Raw genomic sequence first — 25,437 nt, 5'->3', positions numbered from 1 at the left:
GCTGTCTTTTAAATTGTCTTTATTATTATTTTCCTTTTTTAGAATAATAAAATGAACACACCCAGTTGCAATGCCTTTCCAGGGTTTTAATAGGGTAATTTGTACAGGATGACAAAGTTCAGAAAATGCATTCAAAATTCGGGTTCTGTGCTTGGGTTTCTTACTCCAGTTTCGTTTCGGGGATTTATCTTTTAATTGGGAAATTAGTGCAAGGAATGATGACGTCTCTTTGGAACAGACCTGTCCCACAACGTGTCATGCGTCAAGCCCTTACTACTTCTTCTTGACAAACTTCTTGCGGGACGCGTTTGGGTTTGCCCTCCGCCTGCCCCCTCCACTCTGGCCGTCCTGTATGTGCAGGCCGGCGGCGCGGCTGTAGAGGTCGTTCTCGGAGAAGGGCGAGCCTCCAGCCATGTAGTCTGGGTTGAAAACGTCGGTCTTCTGGCGTGCCTTACGGGACAACCTCTGCTGGGGGAAGAGCTGGTCCTCCACCAGGTGGGGGTTATTGGTGTGTTTCCCTCCCCGAGGTAAGGGCAGCGCGTGCTGCGGAGAAAGAACATTTGGGTCAATTTCCATATGAGGTTTTCTACTAGAATAGAATAGAAATACTTTTATTATCCCGAGGGAAATTTGACCAATTTGATTCATTGCACGGTTTGTTCAGTGGGAAAACGTGTCTTCTTAGGCCACAGTTTCAAGTAGGGGCAGGGTGTGTATATCATCAAGGAAATTGGATTCAAATCAATATTCATAAGGAATCATTTACTATGAATGTCCTGAATATCACACCCATTTTGAAAAATGAATGCTAAAAAGAAAATTAAACGGATGACTTTGCTGGCCCGGGGGACCCTAGAGATTTCACAATTAAATATCTTTGAGTCTATTGACTATATTCACACAGTGGCCATTTTGCTCTTATGTCATGCTCCACCTGCGGGAACAGGGTGGAAAGGAATCCCAACCTGAGCACAACATAAGAGCAAAAAATTGTCAAAGCTCGGGCATGCTTACAAGTCTATTCCTAAGTTGAAGCATCTGATATTTGGTCCCCATCCCATAGATATAACTGAGGTTATGAACCAATGAACCCCTAGGAATGATAGTCAAGTTAGACCGCGCTCTCAATAATTGACACTGGGTGCTGCAATCCCATTAACACTGAAGAAGGAACACCTGTTCCGAAACATGTCTGTTGTATTCGGCTGCGATTAAAAATTGTCAACCTGAGAATGCTGGTCCGGCTTCCTGCTTTTTTCTACCCCTAGGAATGATGAAATGGCTCTAATGAACTGTTGGTGAAAAGTAACCCCAGACACCAGAAGCATAGTGTGAAACTGGACACAGGACTTGTATGGTTGTGTATAAGTATGGAATCCTAGTTCCTTCCATTTTTTTTTACTTTGTCAGGGTTCCCAGACATTGCAAAATGAAATTCAATGACTTAAGTACTTTTCCAGGCACTATTTTTCATTTTCAAGGATGTCACTCGAAGGATACAATTCACTTTTAAATGCTGTTTTTTTTAAGCAACTTCTTGGCCTGCTCGAGCAAGCTAGAGCATCACACACAAATAAATTAGGAAAAGCAGTTGGAGCGAGCGAGACAGCGACTCGTCAGATTTGATTAAAACGGAACAAAAAAAAAATGATTTCTTGATTCAGAACAATTTGATCATGGATGAACAAAACATTCAATGTGAATGGTTGATTTTAATTGCAAGGACTTTAAGCACCTGGGCTGTTTAAGGAATTCAAGCACTTTAAGCACTTCAAGGACCTTGTGCGAACCCGCGAACCCTGCTTTGTTCAGTACAGAGCCCAGTGCTCTACCAGCGGAATCCGTTGCGACACAAGGCTTGCTTCTTAGTATATAATAACAATACTGTTATTATATACAAACTGTACAATACAAAAGTAAATCCATTTCTTTCTATCGATTGTTTCCTAAAATTTACTATTTGTGTTTTGTCCTGATTTACTACAAGCCTCCATTTCCAGCACCATTCATAAACAATATTCAACACATTCTGCAGATGTTCAGCTGGTAAATTATATTGTCCGCATATCATATCTGCTACTTTGACCAACAATTTGGATCATTTTATTTGAAGAGCTAAATAATTAACATAACTGGAGAACAATGTTGGTGACAATCAGGGTAACAGAATTTGGGGAATATAATAATAATAATCAAAAGGTGGAAACAAGAATAAAATGGAAATATAGGTGTCATTTGCACCGGCTGTATTTGTCATGTCACATGCAAACCCACGTAATAGAAATACATTTTATTTTACAATTTACAGGAAAGCAATGATATAGTTGGTATCTACAGATTCCTCCAGGTCTCCAGTAGTTTCATATGATCCCACTATCTTCCCTGCAAGTAAAAAATTTAGCCTGCTACAGTACAGCCTCTGAAATATAGCACTGCATCAGTTGAGAATCATCTGTATATCTGATGGGAGATCGCTCTGCATATGCGAGGATGGGAGAATGCACTGTGCAGGCAGATGGTTGTAATTCTACTGAATGTATGTTGGCAATTATCTGTATATGGAGGAGTGCACTTCACATGGAATGACCAGTGCAGGTTGCAATTCAACTGAATCTCGTATTAAATGTGGATATTTCAACTAAAACGTGCAACAAGACCTAGTCTTGCCTTATTACGTGTATTCTCCCCAAAACACAAGTTCACTATTATAGGCTTTTCATTTGTAATAGGCAGAATTTCCAAAACGCCAAGCTTAATTGTCCCAGTGTCCTTGAGCAAAACACTTAACCCCTACGTGCTCCAGATGAGCAGGTTGGCACCTTGCATGGTCGCCTCTATCGGTGTGTGAATGTGTGAGTGAATGGGTGAATGTGAGGAACAAAATTGTAAAGCGCTTTGGATAAAAGCTCTATATAAATGCACCATTTGCTACACAAAGTTTGTATGATTTGATGTCATTGTATTTCCCTCTTACCCTCAGCCCCTTAGGGTTCAGAACTTTGGGGTTCCTAGAGAAATGCATCTGGGTACTTCCATCCTCGTTGATGGTCACTGAAATCTTCTTTAGAGTCTTGTTGCCACAATGAGGACAGAACACCTTGTTCATGTTTGTTGTGGTCCTGAAATTAAAACGTTTGAACTTTCAGTTTACAGTAAATACATACCCAATATGTTTAAATAGTGATAATAACAGACTACTACAGTAATTTATTTTACTGATAATGTTGAACCCAACATGTTTAAATAGTGCTAAAAAGAGATTACATTCATTTATTTTACTGATGGTGTCAAACTCACTTGAAACAGGCGTGGCATCGGAGGATGTAATTTCTCGCTTGTTTGATGAGCATTCCGTTGATGGAGAGGACATGCAGTCCAATCTGAATAAGAACGTTCTGGAGAGAGAAAAATTATTTCAGTCAAGATATTAATTATTGTTCACATTCAACTAGGGCTGTCTTAAATACTTCGAAGCTTCGTTCGATGGGCATGGGATTCGAATATAAAAATAAAATTCGATTATTAAAAAAAAGAAAAGAAAAAATGGTGCAAAATCAACTCTGCCTATCTTTGTTAACTACAACAAGCAATGCTGTTTGTTATTTAAGATGAGGTCAGACTCTGCACTGACAGATTTGTGTTCATTGTGCTGCTTTTATAAAGTCTCAAATGACGGCTTACAATTAGTGCTGTCAATAGAAAAAAAAAATTTAACTAATTAATCTCACAATTTTCTGTAATTAATCTAGATTAAAAATAGCATTTTTCTACTTAAGACCGAAGCTTGTAACAGATATTTACTTGAGTAAAATCATGGAATTAATGTAAAATCAACACAAAGAAAGTATATTTAGATTCAAAAACTATTTTAATAGCTTTCTTTGAATACAGTTTCTCGCAAAAAAAAGAACAAGCAAATATACAGCTGAAAGTTCAGAACATTGAAGATTTTTCACTCCATAGATTAATCTAGATTAATTTATTTTAATGCTTTAAATAATTTAAATTAATCTCCAAAGTTAAAGCATTAATTTTGACAGCCCTACTTACAATATATATTTTTTTAATCCTCTCTCCGATTTTTTCTCTTTTTCTCCCCATCCCAATTTAGTCATTATGCCAATTCCCCCCCTCCCCTACCTGGTCGTTGTGCGCATGTTCCCCCTACTGGTCGGTACAAGGGAACCCTGAAGTCAACCGCATGCTTCCTCCGACACATGAGGAGACAGCCAGTGGCTCTCTTTTCACCTGGCAGCGAGGACTCTCATTGGTGAAGTGTAACGCGTGGGAGGTCTGCCTTCATCACTTCCTGCCTTCCGCTGAGTAGGCGCCCAGACCGCGTGTAGCTTATTGCCAGCGGAAGAGTGCAAGAATGCTTCCGCATTCGTCACCGCACGCCAGTACGGTAATGCGCCTTTCCTTTCGCCCCGCTCAGACAAATGCATGTAGTACATTGCAACACAACGCAGCATTTCCGCGTACATTGCAACGAATCACTTGGAGTTTGAAAGTGATATCAGAAGAAACTACTCAACCTCGGCTGTCTTTAACTATGAGTGAACACAACGCATTGTAACGTTAACGCAGCTGTCAACTGTACTTTACTATGGAATACATGTATTATTATCGCGACGCGTCGTCACAGACTAAACAGTGTTCTGGATTTTCCTACAATGGATTATCGATTGTAAATTGAACCCTTGCAGCACTGAAGAACCTGTGTGAAGAATCTGTGTTAGAAAATGTTTTGGATCTAAATCACTTGGAGTTTGAAAGTGATATCAGAAGAAACTACTCAACCTTGGCTGTCTTTAACTATGAGTGAACACAACACTCTAACTTACCATGTTTAGATAATGAAGTACTCAACCTCGGCTGTCTTTAACTATGAGTGAACACAACACTAACTTACCATGTTTAGATAATAAAGTACTCAACCTCTACTTGTCTACTGTCTGACAGAACACAACACTAACTGTAGGAAAATCCAGAACACTGTTTAGTCTGTGACGACGCGTCGCGATAATAATACATGTATTCCATAGTAAAGTACAGTTGACAGCTGCGTTAACATTACAATGCGCTGTGTTCACTCATAGTTAAAGACAGCCGAGGTTGAGTAGTTTCTTCTGATATCACTTTCAAACTCCAAGTGATTTAGATCCAAAACATTTTCTAACACAGATTCATAATGGTTCTTCAGTGCTGCAAGGGTTCAATTTACAATCAATAATCCATTGTAGGAAAATCCAGAACACTGTTTAGTCTGTGACGACGCGTCGCGATAATAATACATGTATTCCATAGTAAAGTACAGTTGACAGCTGCGTTAACGTTACAATGCGTTGTGTTCACTCATAGTTAAAGACAGCCGAGGTTGAGTAGTTTCTTCTGATATCACTTTCAAACTCCAAGTGATTCGTTGCAATGTACGCGGAAATGCTGCGTTGTGTTGCAATGTACTACATGCATTTGTCCGAGCGGGGTAAAAGGAAAGGCGCATTACCGTACTGGCGTGCGGTGACGAATGCGGAAGCATTCTTGCACTCTTCCGCTGGCAATAAGCTACACGCGCCCAGACCTGACCTGTAGGTGTCGCTGTCCACAACACCAGATTACCCACGACTTCCCTCCCCCTAACTCAGCCAAACGAGTTAGTATGACGGCCGGCCCAAGCCAGAGGCAATGCTGACTCCGGGAGTCGAGACCGCTCGGCTTACAATATTTCATGAAAGCAAAGTGTTTTGTTTGTCTAAGATTATAAAAAGTTTTTCAGCATTGCCTGCGGCTTGGGCCCGTCGTCATACTATCTCAATTGGCGGAGGTAGTGGGTGGAAAGTCGCTGGGTGGGGATTGGACGTTTTGGACAGAGACTCCTACAGGTCGGTTGGGTGACGCCTGTACAGCAGAGTCAGGAAGTATCGGGGGCAGCGTGAGCCTCCCACACGTTACTCCTCGCCACTGAGAGACCGCGCTGTCTGGTGAAAAGATGCGACAGGCTGCCTCCTCGTGTACCGGAGGGGACACGTTATGCAAGGCTTCTATCCTCACTACAGCCGACCAGTGGGAGGCATAGTCTAGCAACGTTCAAGACAGAGGAGGGAAGAATTGACGATACGAAATTGGGATGGGAGAAAAATTGAAAAAATAACGAGAAAAAGTGGATCAAAAAGATATATATATACACATTACCTGCATGGCAAAGTCAGTTGTCAGACAGCCCACTTGGACATCAGCTGGAACTTCCCAGTTTCCTGTCTCCATCTTGACTTGCTTGATGTTACTGGGACTGATCCAATCGCCTCCATCATCATCACCATCATCATCACCATCTTCCTCCTCCTCACACTCCTCTGACAGCTCATCAGAATACTCTTCACTCTCTCCGTGTTCCTCTGTCTGTGGCAACCTGTCAACTTCTGTTTCACTGTTGTCTGAAACAGAGATTCCCTCCACACTCTGCAGGTAAACAAACAAAACAACACTTAAAAATGGTGGATGTGTTTTTGCAACAAGAATAGACAAGTATGGTCTCAATACTATCTAAAGCTGTGTATTAACAAACACTAAGAAAAAGTTTTACTCTCTTGCATGGCTCCACGTTGAATGGAGATTCCAAACACTGTAGTCATACTGGATGAATTGAAGTTAATGTGGATCAAATCTGACAAAGTCAAAACTATATCAAAACATCCGCAACACAAACTCTCAAACATTGTGCAGTATAATCCAAGTCTCATTCATCCAGCCATATGCTCATTGCTCAGTAATTCCCAAACCCAAATTATTTGCTAACGAGAAAATATTTCCGGATAGATACTGCCTTCAAACGTTTACCCGGTTCACGAGAATATCCCTATGAACGACCCACTGTTGTGGTATTCACAACGTTGTAAGTGGGAAACTTGCCGCCCAGTTACCTAGCACCGGTGTCCTTAGAACACTATTCGATTTTGATTTCCCATGTCGAGACCACAAAGTAAGCAGTCAAAACAGCAGTCAAAGTGTAGATTTCCAGCACTACGTTTGTTTACCAATGATTTTAAGTGTTATTAGCTAAATATAAGTTCATAAATCTCTTGCGAATCCCGGCAGAAACCAGATGAATTAGACGGAAATAAAGGAAGCTGTCATACGTGCGTGTACTATGTAGTCCTATGAAAGAAGAGACCCAGGGCTTTCAAATTTTCATAAAACTACACTTACCCAGCCCCTGTCAAACTTGGAGCCGTCTGGCATGAAATTAATTTTCAACGTTATTTTTCATAATTATGTCTCACGGGTTGAACAAACCTGAACATTATTCCATAAAATAGAACATAGTTTGTTTATTTACCTTTCTGTGAACATCTAGAAAAAAAACGTGGCGGAGCATTTTTCATTACAAAAAGGTAACTTACAGTAGATATCATTCATGGTCTTTGCTGCTCTGTTATAGATTTTTTTGTACACTTGATCTCAAGAAGGTGCTGAATGATGTGACATTTTTCACGTCTGGTCAATGTTAGCAAGCATGGTGTTATTCACCGTCAAAGATATATAAAAAACTTTAAATAAAAAATGATATATATTATATTCTCCTTTGGTTCAATTTGAGTACAATTTACTCAAGCATATTAGCAGACATAATATTTCTGACACTGGGAAGTGGGAATACATTGCATGAGGTCCATAGATGTCCCTAGATACCAGGAACATGCAAATTAATGGACCTTGTAGAAGTGGAGCAATCTTCCATTTACTTGGGTATGTACTTTTAGTCGAATTTTCTGAAAATATGGCTAGGGCGAGGTTAAAAATAAGCCCAATACTTGTACATTGATTTAACCCTTTCACTGTTGCACTACCAAAACGGTTAACCATTTCACTGCGACAATACACAGACAGAAGGTTCTACCCTTTCACTGCCACACAACAGCCGGTTAACCCTTTCACTGCCACACGACAGAAGGTTAACCCTTTACTATCACACAACTGCCGGTGACCGTCGGTTGTGTGATAGTAAAGGGTTAACCTTCTGTCGTGTGGCAGTGAAAGGTTGTGCGTTGTCCCAGTAACACATATCTAATAAGGGTTTAACTCACCAGCAGCTCCAGCAAGTCAGCCTTGATTGAGGGCAGTGGGTTCCTCCAGAACTGGAAGCTGTTGAACTCTCCATCCACAGTGGAGAGGTTGGTCCGAGTCTGGACTTGTGTCTGTGCTGCTGGGGTATGTCTGCCACATGATGTCCCATCCACTGGCTTCTATAGAGGCCACCAATGGCAAGAGAATGTAAAAACAAATGGCAAGTTCAAAACACATTTAAAACGTCATCACGGTATAGGAGATTTTTTTTCTTATCATGGAATAGACAAGTAGATTTCTTTCTGGAGAAGACGTCTTCAAGAATTGTGAAATCAGCAACCCCCCCCCAAAAAATGTCATAACCATAATGTGTTCACTCAGACATGCTCACTTTTGAGGGTAAGTGGAATCCTGCAACATTGACCGGGGCCTCTGGGTGTCGCTGCGTGTTGAAAACTTGAACCTAAAAACAGTAAATATTCAGATATCATCGTTTTATTATTAGGCCTAATACCAATCTACAGAGAGGACCAAGTAAAGTATCTAAATTGTTGCTGCGTGCTGACAACTTGAACCTAAAAACAGTATTCAGATATCAGTTTTATTCTTACTACCAATCTACAGAGAGGACCAAGTAAATTGGAAATGTTGTTACTATTGACAGTTACCTTGACATCTGGCTCTTTTTTCAAATGGTCATCTCCAACATGTTCGCGCTCCAGTTGATATGTAAGAGCCAAGACCTTGATGTCTGTGGCAGAGAGACTGGGATAGTCTCCAGTCTTCTTTGAGAACTCTGTCACTGAAAGAGCAATAAGTAAAGGCCCAATAGATTAGTTTTGAATTGATTGAAAACTTTATTAACAGATTGCAGAATGGGAACAATACAGTACAGCTCAATACACACAATTCTAGACAGTCAGAGTAGCCATTGCTGCATTGCATAATCATGCTAGGGTACTCTCAGAGAGATGAGGTGCATACCTCTGCAATTCAGTCATTCAGCTTAACTAAAACAATTAAACAACAGACAGTATATTAAGGTGAATATTCCCATCAACCTAATTTGATGTATTCGGGATGAGGTTCTTTGTAGTTGAGTTCGTATGGGAGGACTGCGAGACTCCTTTTGGTGGCCTTATCTCGGATCTCATCAACCACATCCTTCAGCGTGTAGATATTCTTTCCAATTTCCTACAGTTGAAATAAACACAGATTATCAATGTCACACTATTAAACGTTATGCACCAGAGTTGTCTGTAGGCCTACTAGTCAGCAATCACAGCGTCCAGTCACTGCGTAGCCCGTTAGTTAGAAGTCAACAGTCAGAGCGTGATCAGATGTACCATAGATAGTAGACCAGAACTGATGGTGAGGTGGTGAGATTCACATCAGTTTCTTTCAGTGATTCAAATGTAAGTTGTTATAGCTCACCTGGAGAGGTGCTTTCTTCAAAAACGCTCCTGCATCCGCGACAACATGCTCCACCAAGGTAGTAGCCATCTTGGATTGGGGAATGGGGACCACACATAGACGAACCAATCAGAAGTGAGGCCAGCCCACAGGCCAGGCAGTCTCACGCAGATATCTATGGTCTCACGTACGTTTCTCCAGCTGCACTTCCGCGTCACATGGAGCTCGTGAGGACCCCCGAAGGCTAAAAAATACCGGAAGTGTTGCGGTAGTCTATGTGACGTGACGTCGTGTTGATGTTGTTGTGTGGACGGAAGATGGCGGCCCGCTGGAGCAGTGAGAATGTGGTGGTGGAATTCCGAGACGCACAGGTTTTTGTTGTTATACATGCATGGTACTATTAACGTAATTGCTGGCCATGTCTTGCTTCATATAGACAATCTGACGTTAGTCCTCTGTGTGTGGAGGACCCTTATGTAAACAAGACGAAAGTATTTTTCTGGTCTGCATCAGTTGTTTGTATCGAGCCGTACTGTAGTAACCCATTCTGCAATCTGTTAATAAAGTTTTCAATCAATCAATGTAGTTGTACACGTTCTGAACGGTGGTGGGAGGGGTCTCCTCTAGTGGAGAGCACAGCTTCAATAGACACTCAAAGTTACAGCATTAAGTTGCTTTTCAAGTCCATAAACCTCAGAAATTGCAATATGTACTAACGTTACTTATAGTATCACATGTAATGTACGCTAACGTAACAACTTGGCCACTCCTTCTTGCAGACAGTCAAAGCAAACCCCTATTATTGAAAGGCATACGTTTCATAGCTAAGATGACGTTGCCCCAGTAGATCTTCGGAGCTTTAGGCCTAGCTATAATATCTATAGGGAGGTCGTATCATGTGCACCTTTTGTTTCATTATCTATCAGCCATTTCCCTTTGATTGAGGAAAATGGACTTTTCATTATAAGTCAATGGTCTGTCTTACTTTTTTTTGTTTGAATATCTTTATAGGCCACTGCCATGTCTGTGGATTGCTTGGGTCACCACGCTGTGCTGTCTGGGTATGTCAGCCCTGCTTCCACACATTGCATATTGTCACTAGGGTGGTGGAAACTCCCCGTTCATTACAGTTTGAAATGTCTCACTAGGACTTAAGTTGTGGCAGTGGATAATCAGTTTTCCCATGAACTGAAGTTGGTGATCACACACATTGTTCTTCTGTAGATTCACCTGATGGGATGTGTGACGGCAGACAAGGTGTTCCTATAACAGTCTAGGTGTTATTCTTCTTATTCCAGCCGGCGCTTTCTCTATGTGGTCAACTTGGAGACCCCCTCTGAAGCTCCCCGTAAGATTGGTCGGCAGAGCAAGTGGGATGTGGGGACGGTCCAGTGGAACCCACACAAATCGGAATCGCACGTCTTTGCTGCCTCTGTGAGTCCAATGAATGAAAACAAATCACTAATTAGAAAGTAATGTCTTCATTTGAAGCCCTCCTCTTCTGCCATTCAAACCAACAGAGATGTTCCAAAATTGTAAATAGTTTGTATCGTCACTCCACACATTTTTGCAGGATTATTTCTGCAAATGCCTGCTTAAAGCAGGTTGTTCTGTTTCAAATGTTCCCACTTGGTGGCGCCACATTATATCATTACTGAAAGTGGAAGTACAATGGATTTATCTGCTCAATAAACAGTGTGTTTGTGTTTGCAGAGCAACCAGCGTGTTGACCTTTATACGTGGAGAGATGGCTGTGGAGAGGTCCATACTTCCCTGCAGGGACACACACGAGTCATAAGGTAGGACAAAATAAGTTGCAGCAGCTTTTCACGATTCACTATTACTGGAACATGTATCACAAATGCACAAGAAAGTATCATAATAGTTTATGGCAGTATATAGTATAACACACTCAATTATTTTATTTGCTCTGTTGGTTCAATGCAGATTCTTAGAATACCTTTTTATATGATATCAAAATAGTTTGAATTCATGCAATTTGTGTTTGACGTCATAGTGACTTGGACTGGTCCTGGTTTGAACCCGAGTACCTCGTCACAAGTTCTGTGGACACCTATATCTACATCTGGGACACAAGGTAAAATCCCAAGGCTACTAGAAAGCCTCACAAGACGATGGATGACATGACGCTGTGCACGAAAATATTCTGTACCAGGTCTTCATTCGATTTTTGTTTTCACAGAGACACACGGAAACCTACAGTGGCGCTGTCTGCCGTCGGTGAGTAAATAATCCGTTTTTGAATTGTCCCGGGGGAGTCCTGACACTTATCTGGTTATCTGTGTCCTGGATTTACGCCACCTGCTCCTCACTTTCTCTCCCCCTGTTATTTGGTTACTGTAGCCGGGGCATCTCAAGTCAAATGGAACAGGAGGAACCAGTATCTCCTAGCCTCCAGTCATGACGGAGACGTACGGATCTGGGACAAGAGAGTGAGCGATGCATGTTTTGAAGACGCTTCAGCCATTGAAACTGAAAGTTATTTAGTCTGTGAAACACATATTACATTGTGCAGTTGCATTTGTTGTACATGTTTTTGTGCTTTTCTGACGCATTTTTTGGTGTTTTGTTTTGACCAGAAGCCTAACACAGCGGTGGAGTATGTAGCAGCCCATCTGTCTAAAATCCATGGTTTAGACTGGCACCCAGACAACGAATACATCCTGGCCACCTCCAGTCAGGACAACTCTGTTAGGGTAAGAAGACGGCGCACTATAACTTATCCAAACCTCAAACTAGCTGCACCAGACCATAAGGGTGCAACTCACCAGCAGGTATTACAGCTAGGGATGTCCCGATCACGTGATCGGGATCGGGGGCCGATCACGTGATTTTCAGAAGATCGGGATCGGGAAAAAAATATAATAATCAGGATTATTTTTTTTTATTTTTATTTTTTTTATCGGATCGGGAAAGATCGGTATCGGTAGATACTCAAAATCACATGACCGGGAGCAAAAAAAATGTGATCGGGACAGCCCTAATTACAGCCAAATGAAATTCACTGACAAAGAGTTTCCCCACGGGGACAAGAAAGCACCTAACTAAGGTCTGACAAAAGGGCTACAATTTATATTTGTGTGCATCTCACATAATTTGTGCACATGAATGAATGAATGAAAACTTTATTTAACAGATTGCAGAATGGGTACAATACAGTACGGCTCAATACACACAATTGTTAAGGGGACGCAGACCAGAGAAAGACGTTTGTCTTGTTTACATCAGGGTCCCCCATTTTCAATTCATAGTGACATTTATGACATACACAACATACATGACATCATGACATTTATGGCATAGGGACATACATGACATACAGGTATAATATAGTACATCTCGGCTCCAAATGACCATTTTACAGAGCATTTATGTCTACGTTGTTTCAAATGTTTTAAACAAGCTATTTTTCACTGCGCTTTAGAATTGTTGTTGTTTCTAAGAGGTTGGAAAAAACAAGGCTTCAGGCTTGTCTCTAACTGTACTCAATACGTCCTGTAATCAATACAACCCTTTTCATTGATCCTTCAAAGCAGCCATTTGTTGGACCTTGCCTATACTTGCTTACACTTGCTTACTGCATTCTATTTAAATCCCTGTAGTTCTGGGACTACAGACAGCCAAGGAAGTACCTCAACATCTTGTCCTGCCAGGTGCCTGTGTGGAAGGCTAGATACACTGTGAGTGTCCCAGCACAAAATCTTCTTTTAACCCATTCTCTGCCACGCTTATATCCATCGCTGTTTGATCTCTGCCAGTACTGTAAGTCTATGGAGATGTTCACCTTCTTTGCAGGGCTATAACTTTTTAAATTGTATTGCTAAATTGACATTACTATGGCCCATTCAACATCGAGTATCTATCGTTCAGGATGTAGGAACGTTTTACTTTTTCATTCACACATTCATACGAAAATACTGTCTAGAGTATAAATATGTTTTTATCGTTTTCTGCAGTATTTCCCAGAACGTGAGATATAGGCACAAATGCATATATTAGATCATCAAATGCAGTTTGATACCGATCGACGCTATATTAAAAATGTCAACTGTACATGGTCCTAAGGGTTATGACTGATCATGCGCGGGTGAACGGAGGGGGGGGGGGGGGTCGTTTATAATTCTGTGATAGTCGTTAGATGCTTCATGTAGTATGGGTGATATATTGATCAGAGCAGTTTGTATCGAAAATGATAAACAAAAACGCTGAAACTCACGTCAGTCTCCTCGTACCCTTGGGCGATGAGAGTGGAGCAAACAGATCCCAGTTATGTGGTGGGGATCTAGGCGATCCATTTCCGGTTTGTATATTACTAATACACGCCCAAATCATGTAGATTATTGAGTTATGGCAAAGATCCATATTCACGTGTGTGTCTTGAGTCCCGCGACGATAAACGAGTGGCCGGACGGAATAGGGAGACGCATCGGGATCACACGAGATCCACTTCCGGTTGCAACTCGCCGATCAGCCACCAGGTGGCAGTATTGAAGTGTTGCAGAGTTGTGCTGGCTCACACAGCATCAGACCAGCCTCCGTGATGGAAATATGAATACCATGGCGAAAATATGAAATTATGATCAGAATCACGTCGTACGCCGTTATTGGCAGAATTCGCATGAACTTGAAACCCGTCGTACGACGTTATTGGCGGGGAAAGGGTTAATAAACCCAAATCAAATCGGAGGTATGTATTGTTTAAATGGCTGTGCCTAAATTCAGTTGATTGATCAGGTTTTCATCGGTGATGGACCATTTGTATGAAATGTGTGTGTGTGTGTCTCCGTTTGTGTTTATGCACGTATGTGTGTGTGTTGTCTGTTTCTCTGTGTGGTTCTGATTTTCTACCATTATCACCCCCACCCCAGCCCTTTTCCAATGGCTTGGTGACAGTGATGGTTCCCCAGTTGAGGAGAGAGAACAGCCTCTTGCTGTGGAGCTCGTTAGATCTGAACAGCCCAGTTCATGCCTTCGTTGGGCACGACGACGTGGTGCTGGAGTTCCAGTGGCGACCTCAGAAAGAAGGTGAGCAAAATATCGCTCTGATCTTCACTGGAAGTTTAATAGCTCCTTCCCCCACGCCGGAGACCATCCATATCTCAACCCATCCATTTACCCACCCAGAAAACCAAGCCAGATGCCCACAGCTGACCACATAACATACACTCTAAGTCATAGATAAATAAGATTAAAATAATACACAGCATTACAGATAAAGTGCTTATAATATACATTAATAGTAAAAGATAAAATAAGTCAAAGAATAGTAAGAAAATAAATCAAGTGGATACAAAATTAATCTCAAATACAAATCGGGATTGGAATAAAAAATGCATTTATATTAAACAATACAGAATATACAGCACTGTAGTCTGTAGGGTAAGCACTTATTCCCTCCCCCCTGGACATTTATGGAGATGTATGGGCCTTTTAAGTCAGTGATAAAAGTGTCTTTCATGGATAAGTGAGCTCCTGCACTGATTATTATAGTTCAATATTCAATATTTGATCACCAAAACCCCCCAAAAAGCGTAAAAAGGGGCCCCCTCCGCCCGAAAAGGGCCCCCAAAAATAGCACAGGCCCAGTGCCCTTTTCAGCCTTTGAGCACCTGCCCCTCTAAAGTCCTGTGCACGTCCCTGAGCCACAATGTACAAAGGGGTAGCACTAGAACCAGCAAACTCTTCCTCACAACTCATACAATGCAAGGGGCATTGAGAACATAATAACTAACATTCTCACATAGCAAGTGAGAAAATTAAGAACAACTGTATTTCAGCAAATGTACTTAATTTTCTCTCTCACACACGGCAAGTAATTGTCCTTCATTCTCACACACACGCACGCACACACACACACAGCATGTTGTTGTCCAATGACAACTCACATAAGCAGGGCCGGACTGGGGAAATAATTCAGGCTGGGAAATATAGTGTGAAATATAGCCCCAGTCAGGCCACTTTCTAAGTGGGGGTCCCCCAGGAATTATTTTGTTACAAAGACTTAATTTCCTGCATTCTGGTGCAGGATGTTTTGTATTTTTACCCTTTAAATCCCAGTGTTTGTGATGGGCGTCACAAATTATATAAAAAAAAAAAAACCTATTCAATACATTTCCGAATTGTAACTATTTAAATGCCAGTTTGTGTGATGGCATCACAAATTATTGTTAAAAAAAGCACACAAAAAGTAAAATATTTTCAATATATTAAATGCAAAGTAAATTTTTCTGGGGGGATTATTACAGGCTAGGCATGTGTCAATGATTACCAACAACACAGATTTTGATGGATTTTTTGTAATGTCAGATTTAACAACAACTCTTTTCAGAAAAGTGGGAGTATTTCATTCTTTATTTGACATTACAAAAAAATCTAAAAATAAAAATGGTTATGATCAGGGCTGAAGTTGAATAAAAGATGTATGACTGTTTAGACTGCATTACTCTCTGTCACAGTGATCTCCTGGTTGTTCCCCACTTAGGTTATCTAACTATCGCGCCACCACAACTAGAAACACTGGCCTGGCCTGCTTCTAAGTTCAGTGGCCTGACTGCACAATTTTTTATTTTTTAAATTAATTATTATAATATTTTTTTTTATGTTCAAGTACCACCAGCAGTACCACCAAGTACCACCAGTGGTACGTGTACCACAGTTTGAGAACCACTGGTCTAGTATATTAAATCACTACAGGAAACATCATTCAGTGTAGCAATGTCAGAGGAGCAGGAGGATATTGATCACCGCGTCACATATCTCTTCAATCAAGGCCTGACACAGACTGAAATAGCTTTTTTTTTTTTTTTTATTATTATCTTCCTTCCCCTCTTTTTCCCCGATTTTTCTCCCATCCCACCCTTCCTGGTTGTTGCGTACTTTCCCCTACTGTTGGTCCGAGAGACCGGAGACTGTCACATGCTTTCCTCCGACGCATGTGCAGCCAGCCGGCAGGCCAGCCTGGCCGCGCAGATTCTCACCGGGGAGAGTGTAGCGTGTGGGAGGCCGCACTATCTCTCCCTAGATCCTACCCTTGCTGAGCAGGCGCCCCGACCGAACTGTAGGGGTCGCTGTCCACAACGCCCAGGACCCACCCTTCAGCTTTCCCACCCTCTAATACTGCCAATTGTATTAGTGTGAGCGGCAAGCCAAGCTGATAGCAAACGCCGGGAGCTGGATTCGAACAGGCGAATCCAGCGTCCCCGGCGTTGGTGACGAACGCAATCTCCGCTACGCCACCTGACCGCATAAGGCTGAAATAGCTTTATGCCTTGCTGTTACAGATAATATACACATTAGTGTGTGTCAGCTAAGAAGACGGTTAGCAAGGCTTCAGCTTTACCAGCGGCGCAATCAAAGTGAGCTCTCAAAGAGCACCTACGGGAGGCTGCAACTCGAAACTGGCCCCCGTAAATGTCCCCCTGTTAGGATACTTGTATGTCATGTACCCCCCTGAAATAAATGAATCTGTTATCACGAAAAAACGATCTTTGTTATGTCGAGATAACGAAATAATAAGTCGTTATCACGGGAAAACGGAGTAAATAAAATGTATGAATGTATGGCCTCTTAGGGCTTCCGTACATTTGTATGCCTGGTTAAAATAATCAAAATGAATCTAGTAGAATTGAACTGTGGTCAAAATGTTAAATATTGTGATGCATCAAATCTCTAAATAATGAGAATGGAATGGTTGTTTCTCAGTAGCCTAGAGGTTACATGTTTTGCCGTTATTGTTTTGTGTTTATTCAGGGTCTAAAGATTATCAGCTGGTCACATGGTCCAGAGACCAGACACTGAGGATATGGCGAGTGGATCCGCAGCTACAGAGGGTGAGTCCAGATCAATCCCACCCTCAAAATGAAGTCAATGCCATGGCTTAACCCTTTCACTGCCACACTACCAAATGGTTTAACCCTTTCACTGCCACAATACAGAAGGTTAACCCTTTCACTGCCACACAACAGCATGTTAAACCATCTGTAGTGTGATAGTAAAGGGTTAACCTTCTGTAGTGCGGTAGTGAAAGGGTTAATTGATTATTTATTATCCTCTGGAATCTGTTTTTCAGGGTGTACACAAAACTGTGTGCCATTAAACACAAAAAACACCACTGTATACAACACAACACATCTGATTCTGTGTGTGTGTAGCTGTGTGCTAACGACATGGTGGAGGACCTGATGGAGGGGATGTCTCTGACCACAGAGCCGGAGAAGACTTTGTCCTCCCAGGAACCTGAACCACAGCACAGCTCTGGCCTGTCAGTCGATGACATGCAGGGTGAGAGAATAACAGCCATGCCTGCCTGCTAATGCTATACAGATTAGTAGTAGATATGGAGATATCACTTCTGGAGGCAACCTGAATATTTTATTAGCAGCTTTGTAAAAACGGCGGCACCCTCTATCACTTCCCACCCCAGTTTTTGCTCTCTGTGGTGGAGGTCTCTTGAGTTTTCCTCCTGGCAGTAAAGCAATATTTTTGCTACTACAGTATATGAACAATAAAACCGTCATAACCAGGCAGTACCTCCCTGCCTGGTTATACAGATTGGGCCTTTAAACTCTTCCTTCCAAGGACGTGTGTGTGAAATGGGGATTGTAGTGACAATTATCATAATGATGACGGATGTCGCCTGTGATGTTTAGGAATATGAAAGTGATGTGTTATTAACTTATGTTGCACATTAGATTAGATTAAAATGTATTGTCATTGTACAACGTAAAGAAGTTTGCCATCAAACCAGAGTGCAAATGTAACAGTAAAGTGCAATAGTAATATACAATGTACAGGTGATTCAACTGGAGTATATATAAATGAGTACTACCAAGTATTAATGATAATCAGATGTATGTACAGTGTTATTATAGTATATACGGTATATATATTGTGCATGCTACCATACAGAGTTATATGGGATGTATGCAGGTATATAAAAAGGATTATATGCCAGTATATTCAGAAAGATGTGGATAAATATACGGTAACATTTATATATATATATATTATATTCTATACAGACCAGGTTAGTGTGCAGTCTGCCCTGAGCACCAGAGGACGCCAAGAGGGCCCAGGACCAGGTCTGCCTCAGACTCTGCAGCAGGAGTTCTCCCTGGTCAACCTGCAGATCAGGAACGTCAACGTGGAGGTGAGACGTCACTGATGGCACAGCACTGCCAAACCCCCTTCTCCACAGTCCAGGTTCAGACATCTAATCTTTAACACGTCTCCTCTGCGGTACATATCCCCTTCACGATTGATGTGGATTTAATAGGTGAAATCGATGAAGTCATTTTCACCTAGTCGGGTGTATTTTCATGAAAACTACAAATGTTTATATACTACTTGAAACTCACCATTTAAGAATCCTTTGTAAGGAAGAACTAATTAACCAGCATTCAACATCTACAGTCCGCTGCTTTTGTCATGAAAAGAGTGAGTTTTCCTAATGTTTTATATATATATATATTTTTTTTTTTAAGATTTTTTTTTGGCGTTTTATCGCTTTATTGCTACTGGGCAGTCCAGTAGAGAGAGACAGAGGAGGAATGGGAGACAGAGTGGGGGGAAGACATTCGGGAGTCGAACCCGGGTCGGCCGTGTCGCGGCTGAGCGCGCTATGTGGTTCGCCACTGGGGCGCCCCAATGTTTTATATTCTTATAGCAAAACCTTTCACAAATCTGTAAAATGCAGGCTAGTATATTGATACAGTATTAAAGGGCCACCTCACCAATTGGTGTGTGTGTATGGGTCTGCTCGTCGTGTGTGTGTGCCTCCAGATGGATGCGGTGAACCGGAGCTGCGTGGTCTCTGCCCTCTTCGGGAGCCAGCAGGTGCGGCTGGTGGTGAAGTTCCCTGCTCATTACCCCAACAACGCTGCTCCCTCCTTCCAGTTTGTCTCTCCCACAACCATCCCACCCTCCATGAGGAACAAGATACAGAAGGTAATTCACTTCAGAGGGCGAAACGCCAATTCCAAGGTGCTCCAAGATCAGTATTAAATACTTTTTATTCTATTGGCTCCTAATATTAAAAGTGCCTTGATTGGGTTTATGCCCTGAACGTGCATCAGGTTAGTATTGCGTGCAATTTTGAGATGTCATACATTTTGATTGGATACCTTTCACTCCATAGATCATGTTAGGAAGCCTGCATAGGCTGCTAAATTAAACCCCACCCAATGGCAGCTGACCGTTTTTGTTCTTTTCATTTCTGCCCTGTGACGATAGGATGTCTACTGCTTAAAACTGACATGACTTGATTTCTCACGGTAGATTCTGACCGACACGTCGCTTCAGAAGGTGAAAAGGAACCAGAACTGTTTGGAGCCCTGCGTCCGTCAGCTGGTGTCCTGTTTGGAGTCTGACATGGTGGGGGTTCATTCACTCATGTTCACTGTTTCACACATCCAACTCAAACAAGAACAGGTGACGCCACCTCATGTTACTGGGTTAACACACCTCATGTTACTGAGTTAACACAGTCCTCCACACCTCATGTTACTGTGTTAACACAGTCCTCCACACCTCATGTTACTGGGTTAACACACCTCATGTTACTGGGTTAACACACTCCTCCACACCCCATGTCACTGGGTTAACACACTCCTCCACACCTCATGTTACTGAGTTAACACAGTCCTCCACACCTCATGTTACTGGGTTAACACAGTCCTCCACACCTCATGTTACTGGGTTAACACAGTCCTCCACACCTCATGTTACTGGGTTAACACACTCCTCCACACCCCATGTTACTGGGTTAACACACTCCTCCACACCTCATGTTACTGGGTTAACACACCTCATGTTACTGGGTTGACACAGTCGTACACACCTTATGTTACTGGGTTAACACAGTCGTACACACCTCATGTTACTGGGTTAACACACTCCTCCACACCTCATGTTACTGGGTTAACACAGTCCTCCACACCTCATGTTACTGGGTTAACACAGTCGTACACACCTCATGTTACTGGGTTAACACAGTCGTACACACCGACCGACCGACCGTTTTAGATTTTTGGCTCATTTTCCCTTATGTTAGAATTTTTTTATGTACAAATAATGGTTGCAGATATAGAGTGGTGCGCCAAAACTGCGCAGAGCAACAAAAAAAGAAAAAACAAAAAAATGCGCAGTGGTGAATCTCGCCTAGGGCGCCAAATGTGCTAGGTCCGCCCCTGAACACACCTCATGTTACTGGGTTAACACAGTCCTCCACACCTCATGTTACTGGGTTAACATAGTCCTCCACACCTCATGTTACTGGGTTAACACAGTCCTCCACACCTCATGTTACTGGGTTAACACAGTCATACACCCCTCATGTTACTGGGTTAACAGTCCTCCACACCTCATGTTACTGGGTTAACACAGTCCTCCACACCTCATGTTACTGGGTTAACACAGTCCTCCACACCTCATGTTACTGGGTTAACACAGTCCTCCACACCTCATGTTACTGGGTTAACACAGTCCTCCACACCTCATGTTACTGGGTTAACACACTCCTCCACACCTCATGTTACTGAGTTAACACAGTCCTCCACACCTCATGTTACTGGGTTAACACAGTCCTCCACACCTCATGTTACTGGGTTAACACACTCCTCCACACCTCATGTTACTGGGTTAACACACTCCTCCACACCTCATGTTACTGGGTTAACACACCTCATGTTACTGGGTTGACACAGTCGTACACACCTTATGTTACTGGGTTAACACAGTCGTACACACCTCATGTTACTGGGTTAACACAGTCCTCCACACCTCATGTTACTGGGTTAACACACCTCATGTTACTGGGTTAACACAGTCGTACACACCTCATGTTACTGGGTTAACACAGTCGTACACACCTCATGTTACTGGGTTAACACAGTCGTACACACCTCATGTTACTGGGTTAACACAGTCGTACACACCGACCGACCGACCGTTTTAGATTTTTGGCTCATTTTCCCTTATGTTAGAATTTTTTTATGTACAAATAATGGTTGCAGATATAGAGTGGTGCGCCAAAACTGCGCAGAGCAACAAAAAAAGAAAAAACAAAAAAATGCGCAGTGGTGAATCTCGCCTAGGGCGCCAAATGTGCTAGGTCCGCCCCTGAACACACCTCATGTTACTGGGTTAACACAGTCCTCCACACCTCATGTTACTGGGTTAACATAGTCCTCCACACCTCATGTTACTGGGTTAACACAGTCCTCCACACCTCATGTTACTGGGTTAACACAGTCCTCCACACCTCATGTTACTGGGTTAACACAGTCATACACACCTCATGTTACTGGGTTAACAGTCCTCCACACCTCATGTTACTGGGTTAACACAGTCCTCCACACCTCATGTTACTGGGTTAACACAGTCCTCCACACCTCATGTTACTGGGTTAACATAGTCCTCCACACCTCATGTTACTGGGTTAACACAGTCCTCCACACCTCATGTTACTGGGTTAACACAGTCCTCCACACCTCATGTTACTGGGTTAACACAGTCCTCCACATCTCATGTTACTGGGTTAACACAGTCCTCCACACCTCATGTTACTGGGTTAACACAGTCGTACACACCTCATGTTACTGGGTTAACACAGTCGTACACACCTCATGTTACTGGGTTAACACAGTCATACACACCACATGTTACTGGGTTAACAGTCCTCCACACCTCATGTTACTGGGTTAATACACCTCATGTTACTGGGTTAACACACCTCATGTTACTGGGTTAACACAGTCGTACACACCTCATGTTACTGGGTTAACACAGTCGTACACACCTCATGTTACTGGGTTAACACTAGGGATGCACCAAATGGGAAATTCTTGGCCGATACCGAAAATAGAAAACAGTTGGCCAAAGGCCGAAAATTATTCATAGAATAGATTTTTTTTTACCAATGTTGTGGAACATTATGATTATGGAAAAATATATGATTATGGCAAAACTTAAATAATAAATAATCACTATTATGGGTCCATAAAACATTTATTCAGCACTTCTGAATGCATACAGTACATTAATTCCATCTTTTCTCTGGCTGCGCAGCGGCCATCTGTGCTCTACTGAGCGCACCTTTCTAGTCCCCAGCTGAATGTGCTCGCTTGACTCGGCACAGTAGACGCGCGACAGACAGACAGCGTCAATGTGAGAAACACAATCCCCCCCCCCTCTCGCTCTGAATAATATGCATATTAGATCACTCAGTGATTAACCGCGACGGGCATATAGTAAATAAGGATATAAAAGCATGTTAAAGACGCATTTATTGGATGCGTTGCGCGCAGAGTTGACATAGAAACAGCGCGACTCCCGACAGCGCGACATCATCACAACAACACGCGTTAGGTTACAGGTTGTTTCTGTTTCGGTGACATATTTTCGGTGAAAAAACTCTTTCAGCCGAAAGCCGAAAGGCCATTTTTGGCCATTTTCGGCCGAAAGTTTTCGGCCACCGAAATTTCGGTGCATCCCTAGTTAACACACTCCTACACACCTCATGTTACTGGGTTAACACAGTCGTACACACCTCATGTTACTGGGTTAACACACTCCTACACACCTCATGTTACTGGGTTAACACAGTCGTACACACCTCATGTTACTGGGTTAACGAAAGGTTATCCTATAACCTAGTTATATGAATACTGGCAGAGCGTCTCGCTCTTCGCCATTATGAGATATCTCTTATCTCCTAGCACCTACTGTGCTCACGAACAAACAATTGCACTCACATACACGTGACCAGGCCACACCCCCGGGTCCTACTATATGACACCGGACATGGTCACACTCTACCTTCCTCAGAAAAAGTTTCCAACACTGAAAACCCAACCAAGGGACCTCAGGGCGCTAAGAGCAAGACGCTCTGCCAGTATTCATATAACTAGGTTATAGGATAACCTTTCGTTATATTATCATACTGGTCATCGCGTCTCGCTCTTTGCCATTATGAGATATGGGACAGAGCAGACGCGTGACCCGACAAGTGTACCCCCTGAGGGCCCGTAAGCCCCACTACCAGGGAGGAGGGGAGTCCCGTCCACCCGCCCGTCCTAACGAAGGGGGGGAGGCAGTCAACTCCACCAAAGTGCGAAAAAGGGGGAACCAGAGACCCCAGAAAAACGCACAGCACAGGCGAGACCACGTGTGACACATCACCCCGTGGCACACACCTACACCCCTGCTAGCCCACCAAAGGCGGGACGCAGGAGAGGTCCCAGACCTCACAACCGCCTGAGAGACAGAACCCCCAGTCATGTCCACGAGGGAAAACTTAATGAATGGGCCCGGGGAGGACCAGGAGGCCGCAGCACAGATGTCCTCCACCGAGGCCCCCCCTAACAGGGCAGCAGCCCGAGCCAACGTGCAGCAAAAGGCAACGCCCCCGCACAACCAATGTGACAGGTGCTGCTTGGACAGCGCCTCACCCGCGCAAGGACCACCGTAACAAGCAAACAGTTGAACGGAAGCCCAGAGAGCCCGAGTCCTGAGGTAAATCCCCAGTGCACGGACAGGACATGACAGGTGAAGGCCCGCCTCCAACTCACTAGCGTGAGGAGGCGGACGAACACCTGAACCACAATATCCCTGGAGCGAAAGAGCTCCGGATATTCATTGGCACGAAGACTGGATTAGGCCTCAGAGTCGCACCGCTATCGGCCGAATAGACAGGCACTCAGGCCGCGCCGAGAGAGCACACAGCTCACCCACGCGTTTAGCGGAGGTGATGGCCAAAAAGAACGCTGTCTTCAATACAGCAGATCCAATGGCGCCTGCTCAAGAGGCTCAAACGGCGCCTCCGACAACCGGCCCAGGACCAGTTGGAGGTCCCACTCGGAGACAGAGAACGTTCCACAGGCTTGAGACGCAGAGCGCCAAGCAGGAATGTCTCATGAGAGGGTGGCTGAACAATGTTCCGCCCCCACACTCGACCATACGCCACTCCAGCGTAAGCCGGGGTAGAGGACGGAGGGCGCGCATACCGGATAGCGTTAACCACAGAATAGTCAAGACGCATCCCCACCAGATTCACACTGTCAGCAGCCAAGCCTAGAGGCTGCCCCAGAACAGGAGGCAGAACAGAGTTCCGCGGTGACCACAGAACAGGCGGGGCCACCAAGAGCTGAATCAGGGCCGGGGACCACACAGCTGAGCCCCGGCCCGGCGCGACCAGGACCAAGTCCCGTGCTCCCGACGTACCCGCCCCAACAGCTGAGCTATCAGGTGTAAGGGGGGGAATGCGTACAAAATCCCGGACGGCCACGGAATCGGTCCCAGACGTGCCCGACTATGTCTGGACGTAATCCCCACTTGTCAGGGTGAGGACCGCCCCGCGACATCACACCTGCACCCACATTCACCCTGCCGGGGATGTGGAGAGCCCTCAGGCAGAGTAGATGGAGAACGCCCATAGCCAGAGCCCGACCGCCGCCCGGTGCAGACGGGGGGAGCGCACTCCACCCTGTCTGACAATATAAGACGCTGACGTCGTGTTGTCCGTCCTGACTCCTGACCAAAACATGCTTGCCCACCACAAGGTGGTCGAGCCGTTTGAGGACCAGAAGGACTGCCTTCAATTCCAACACATTGAATGTAGCGCAGACCAGGCAGCATGGCAGCTGCCCCCTACTGCGTTGGCCCGACACGTCCGTCCCCCCATCCCAAGAGGGGGGCGTCGGTGAAGACCGTGACGTGTGACAGCCTGCTGCCCACGGGGACCCCGCAGGTGAGGGCACCAGACCCTCCCCAGAAGACGAGGTCCCCCAGTACTGACATGGGAACCTTCAGCCGCTTCCACATGTCTCACACCGGGTCCATTTCCATACTGGAAAAAACCACCTCTGTATCCTCCTCATGAAGAGGAGGCCAAGAGGGACCCCAGCAGCAGGCGCATCATGGACAGCGCCGTAACCGTCCTAG

At 43.8% G+C, this 25,437-nt stretch overlaps 2 protein-coding genes across 3 annotated transcripts in view; one reads left to right on the top strand and one right to left on the bottom strand.

The window, feature by feature from the left end:
- Window positions 1-66: 66 nt before the first annotated feature.
- Window positions 67-9,649, bottom strand: nob1 (NIN1 (RPN12) binding protein 1 homolog). The gene is made up of 9 exons (XM_084337847.1): window positions 9,499-9,649; window positions 9,126-9,258; window positions 8,733-8,866; window positions 8,456-8,527; window positions 8,085-8,243; window positions 6,193-6,459; window positions 3,298-3,395; window positions 2,975-3,119; window positions 67-543 (listed from the first exon to the last, which is right to left on the bottom strand). Exons 1-9 carry the CDS (start codon window positions 9,565-9,567, stop codon window positions 274-276), a joined length of 1,347 nt encoding a protein of 448 aa, XP_084193973.1. The 5' UTR covers window positions 9,568-9,649; the 3' UTR covers window positions 67-273.
- A 125-nt stretch (window positions 9,650-9,774) lies between these two features.
- Window positions 9,775-25,437, top strand: part of wdr59 (WD repeat domain 59) — a 53,080-nt gene continuing 37,417 nt past the window's right edge. Inside the window, exons 1-15 of one of the 2 annotated variants that reach the window (XM_084337859.1) lie at window positions 9,775-9,871; window positions 10,489-10,538; window positions 10,776-10,911; window positions 11,191-11,276; window positions 11,495-11,575; window positions 11,681-11,718; window positions 11,842-11,930; window positions 12,078-12,194; window positions 13,101-13,178; window positions 14,367-14,523; window positions 17,248-17,327; window positions 17,649-17,778; window positions 18,519-18,646; window positions 19,279-19,443; window positions 19,774-19,869. In XM_084337859.1, the coding sequence (XP_084193985.1) occupies window positions 9,869-9,871; window positions 10,489-10,538; window positions 10,776-10,911; window positions 11,191-11,276; window positions 11,495-11,575; window positions 11,681-11,718; window positions 11,842-11,930; window positions 12,078-12,194; window positions 13,101-13,178; window positions 14,367-14,523; window positions 17,248-17,327; window positions 17,649-17,778; window positions 18,519-18,646; window positions 19,279-19,443; window positions 19,774-19,869 (1,434 nt within the window). In that variant the 5' untranslated portion in view covers window positions 9,775-9,868. The remainder of the gene's footprint in view (window positions 9,872-10,488; window positions 10,539-10,775; window positions 10,912-11,190; window positions 11,277-11,494; window positions 11,576-11,680; window positions 11,719-11,841; window positions 11,931-12,077; window positions 12,195-13,100; window positions 13,179-14,366; window positions 14,524-17,247; window positions 17,328-17,648; window positions 17,779-18,518; window positions 18,647-19,278; window positions 19,444-19,773; window positions 19,870-25,437) is intronic. The other variant, XM_084337860.1, reaches the window with a different exon arrangement.

This window comes from Notolepis coatsorum (genome assembly GCF_963971535.1).
Source record: "Notolepis coatsorum genome assembly, chromosome: 20".
Classification (NCBI taxonomy): domain Eukaryota; kingdom Metazoa; phylum Chordata; class Actinopteri; order Aulopiformes; family Paralepididae; genus Notolepis; species Notolepis coatsorum.
Note: the sequence above shows the minus strand (reverse complement) of the source record. Positions and strands in the feature narration are given on the sequence as shown.

What these genes read in the sequence shown, in the direction of transcription:
- nob1 (XM_084337847.1), bottom strand. Translation starts at nt 9,567, where the DNA reads ATGGCTACTACCTTGGTGGAGCATGTTGTCGCGGATGCAGGAGCGTTT. An exon ending in TCCCGAATACATCAAATTAG is followed by an intron (nt 8,867 to 9,125) that starts GTTGATGGGAAT and finishes TTGCTCTTTCAG; the next exon opens with TGACAGAGTTCTCAAAGAAG. An exon ending in AAAAAGAGCCAGATGTCAAG is followed by an intron (nt 8,528 to 8,732) that starts GTAACTGTCAAT and finishes TACTGTTTTTAG; the next exon opens with GTTCAAGTTTTCAACACGCA.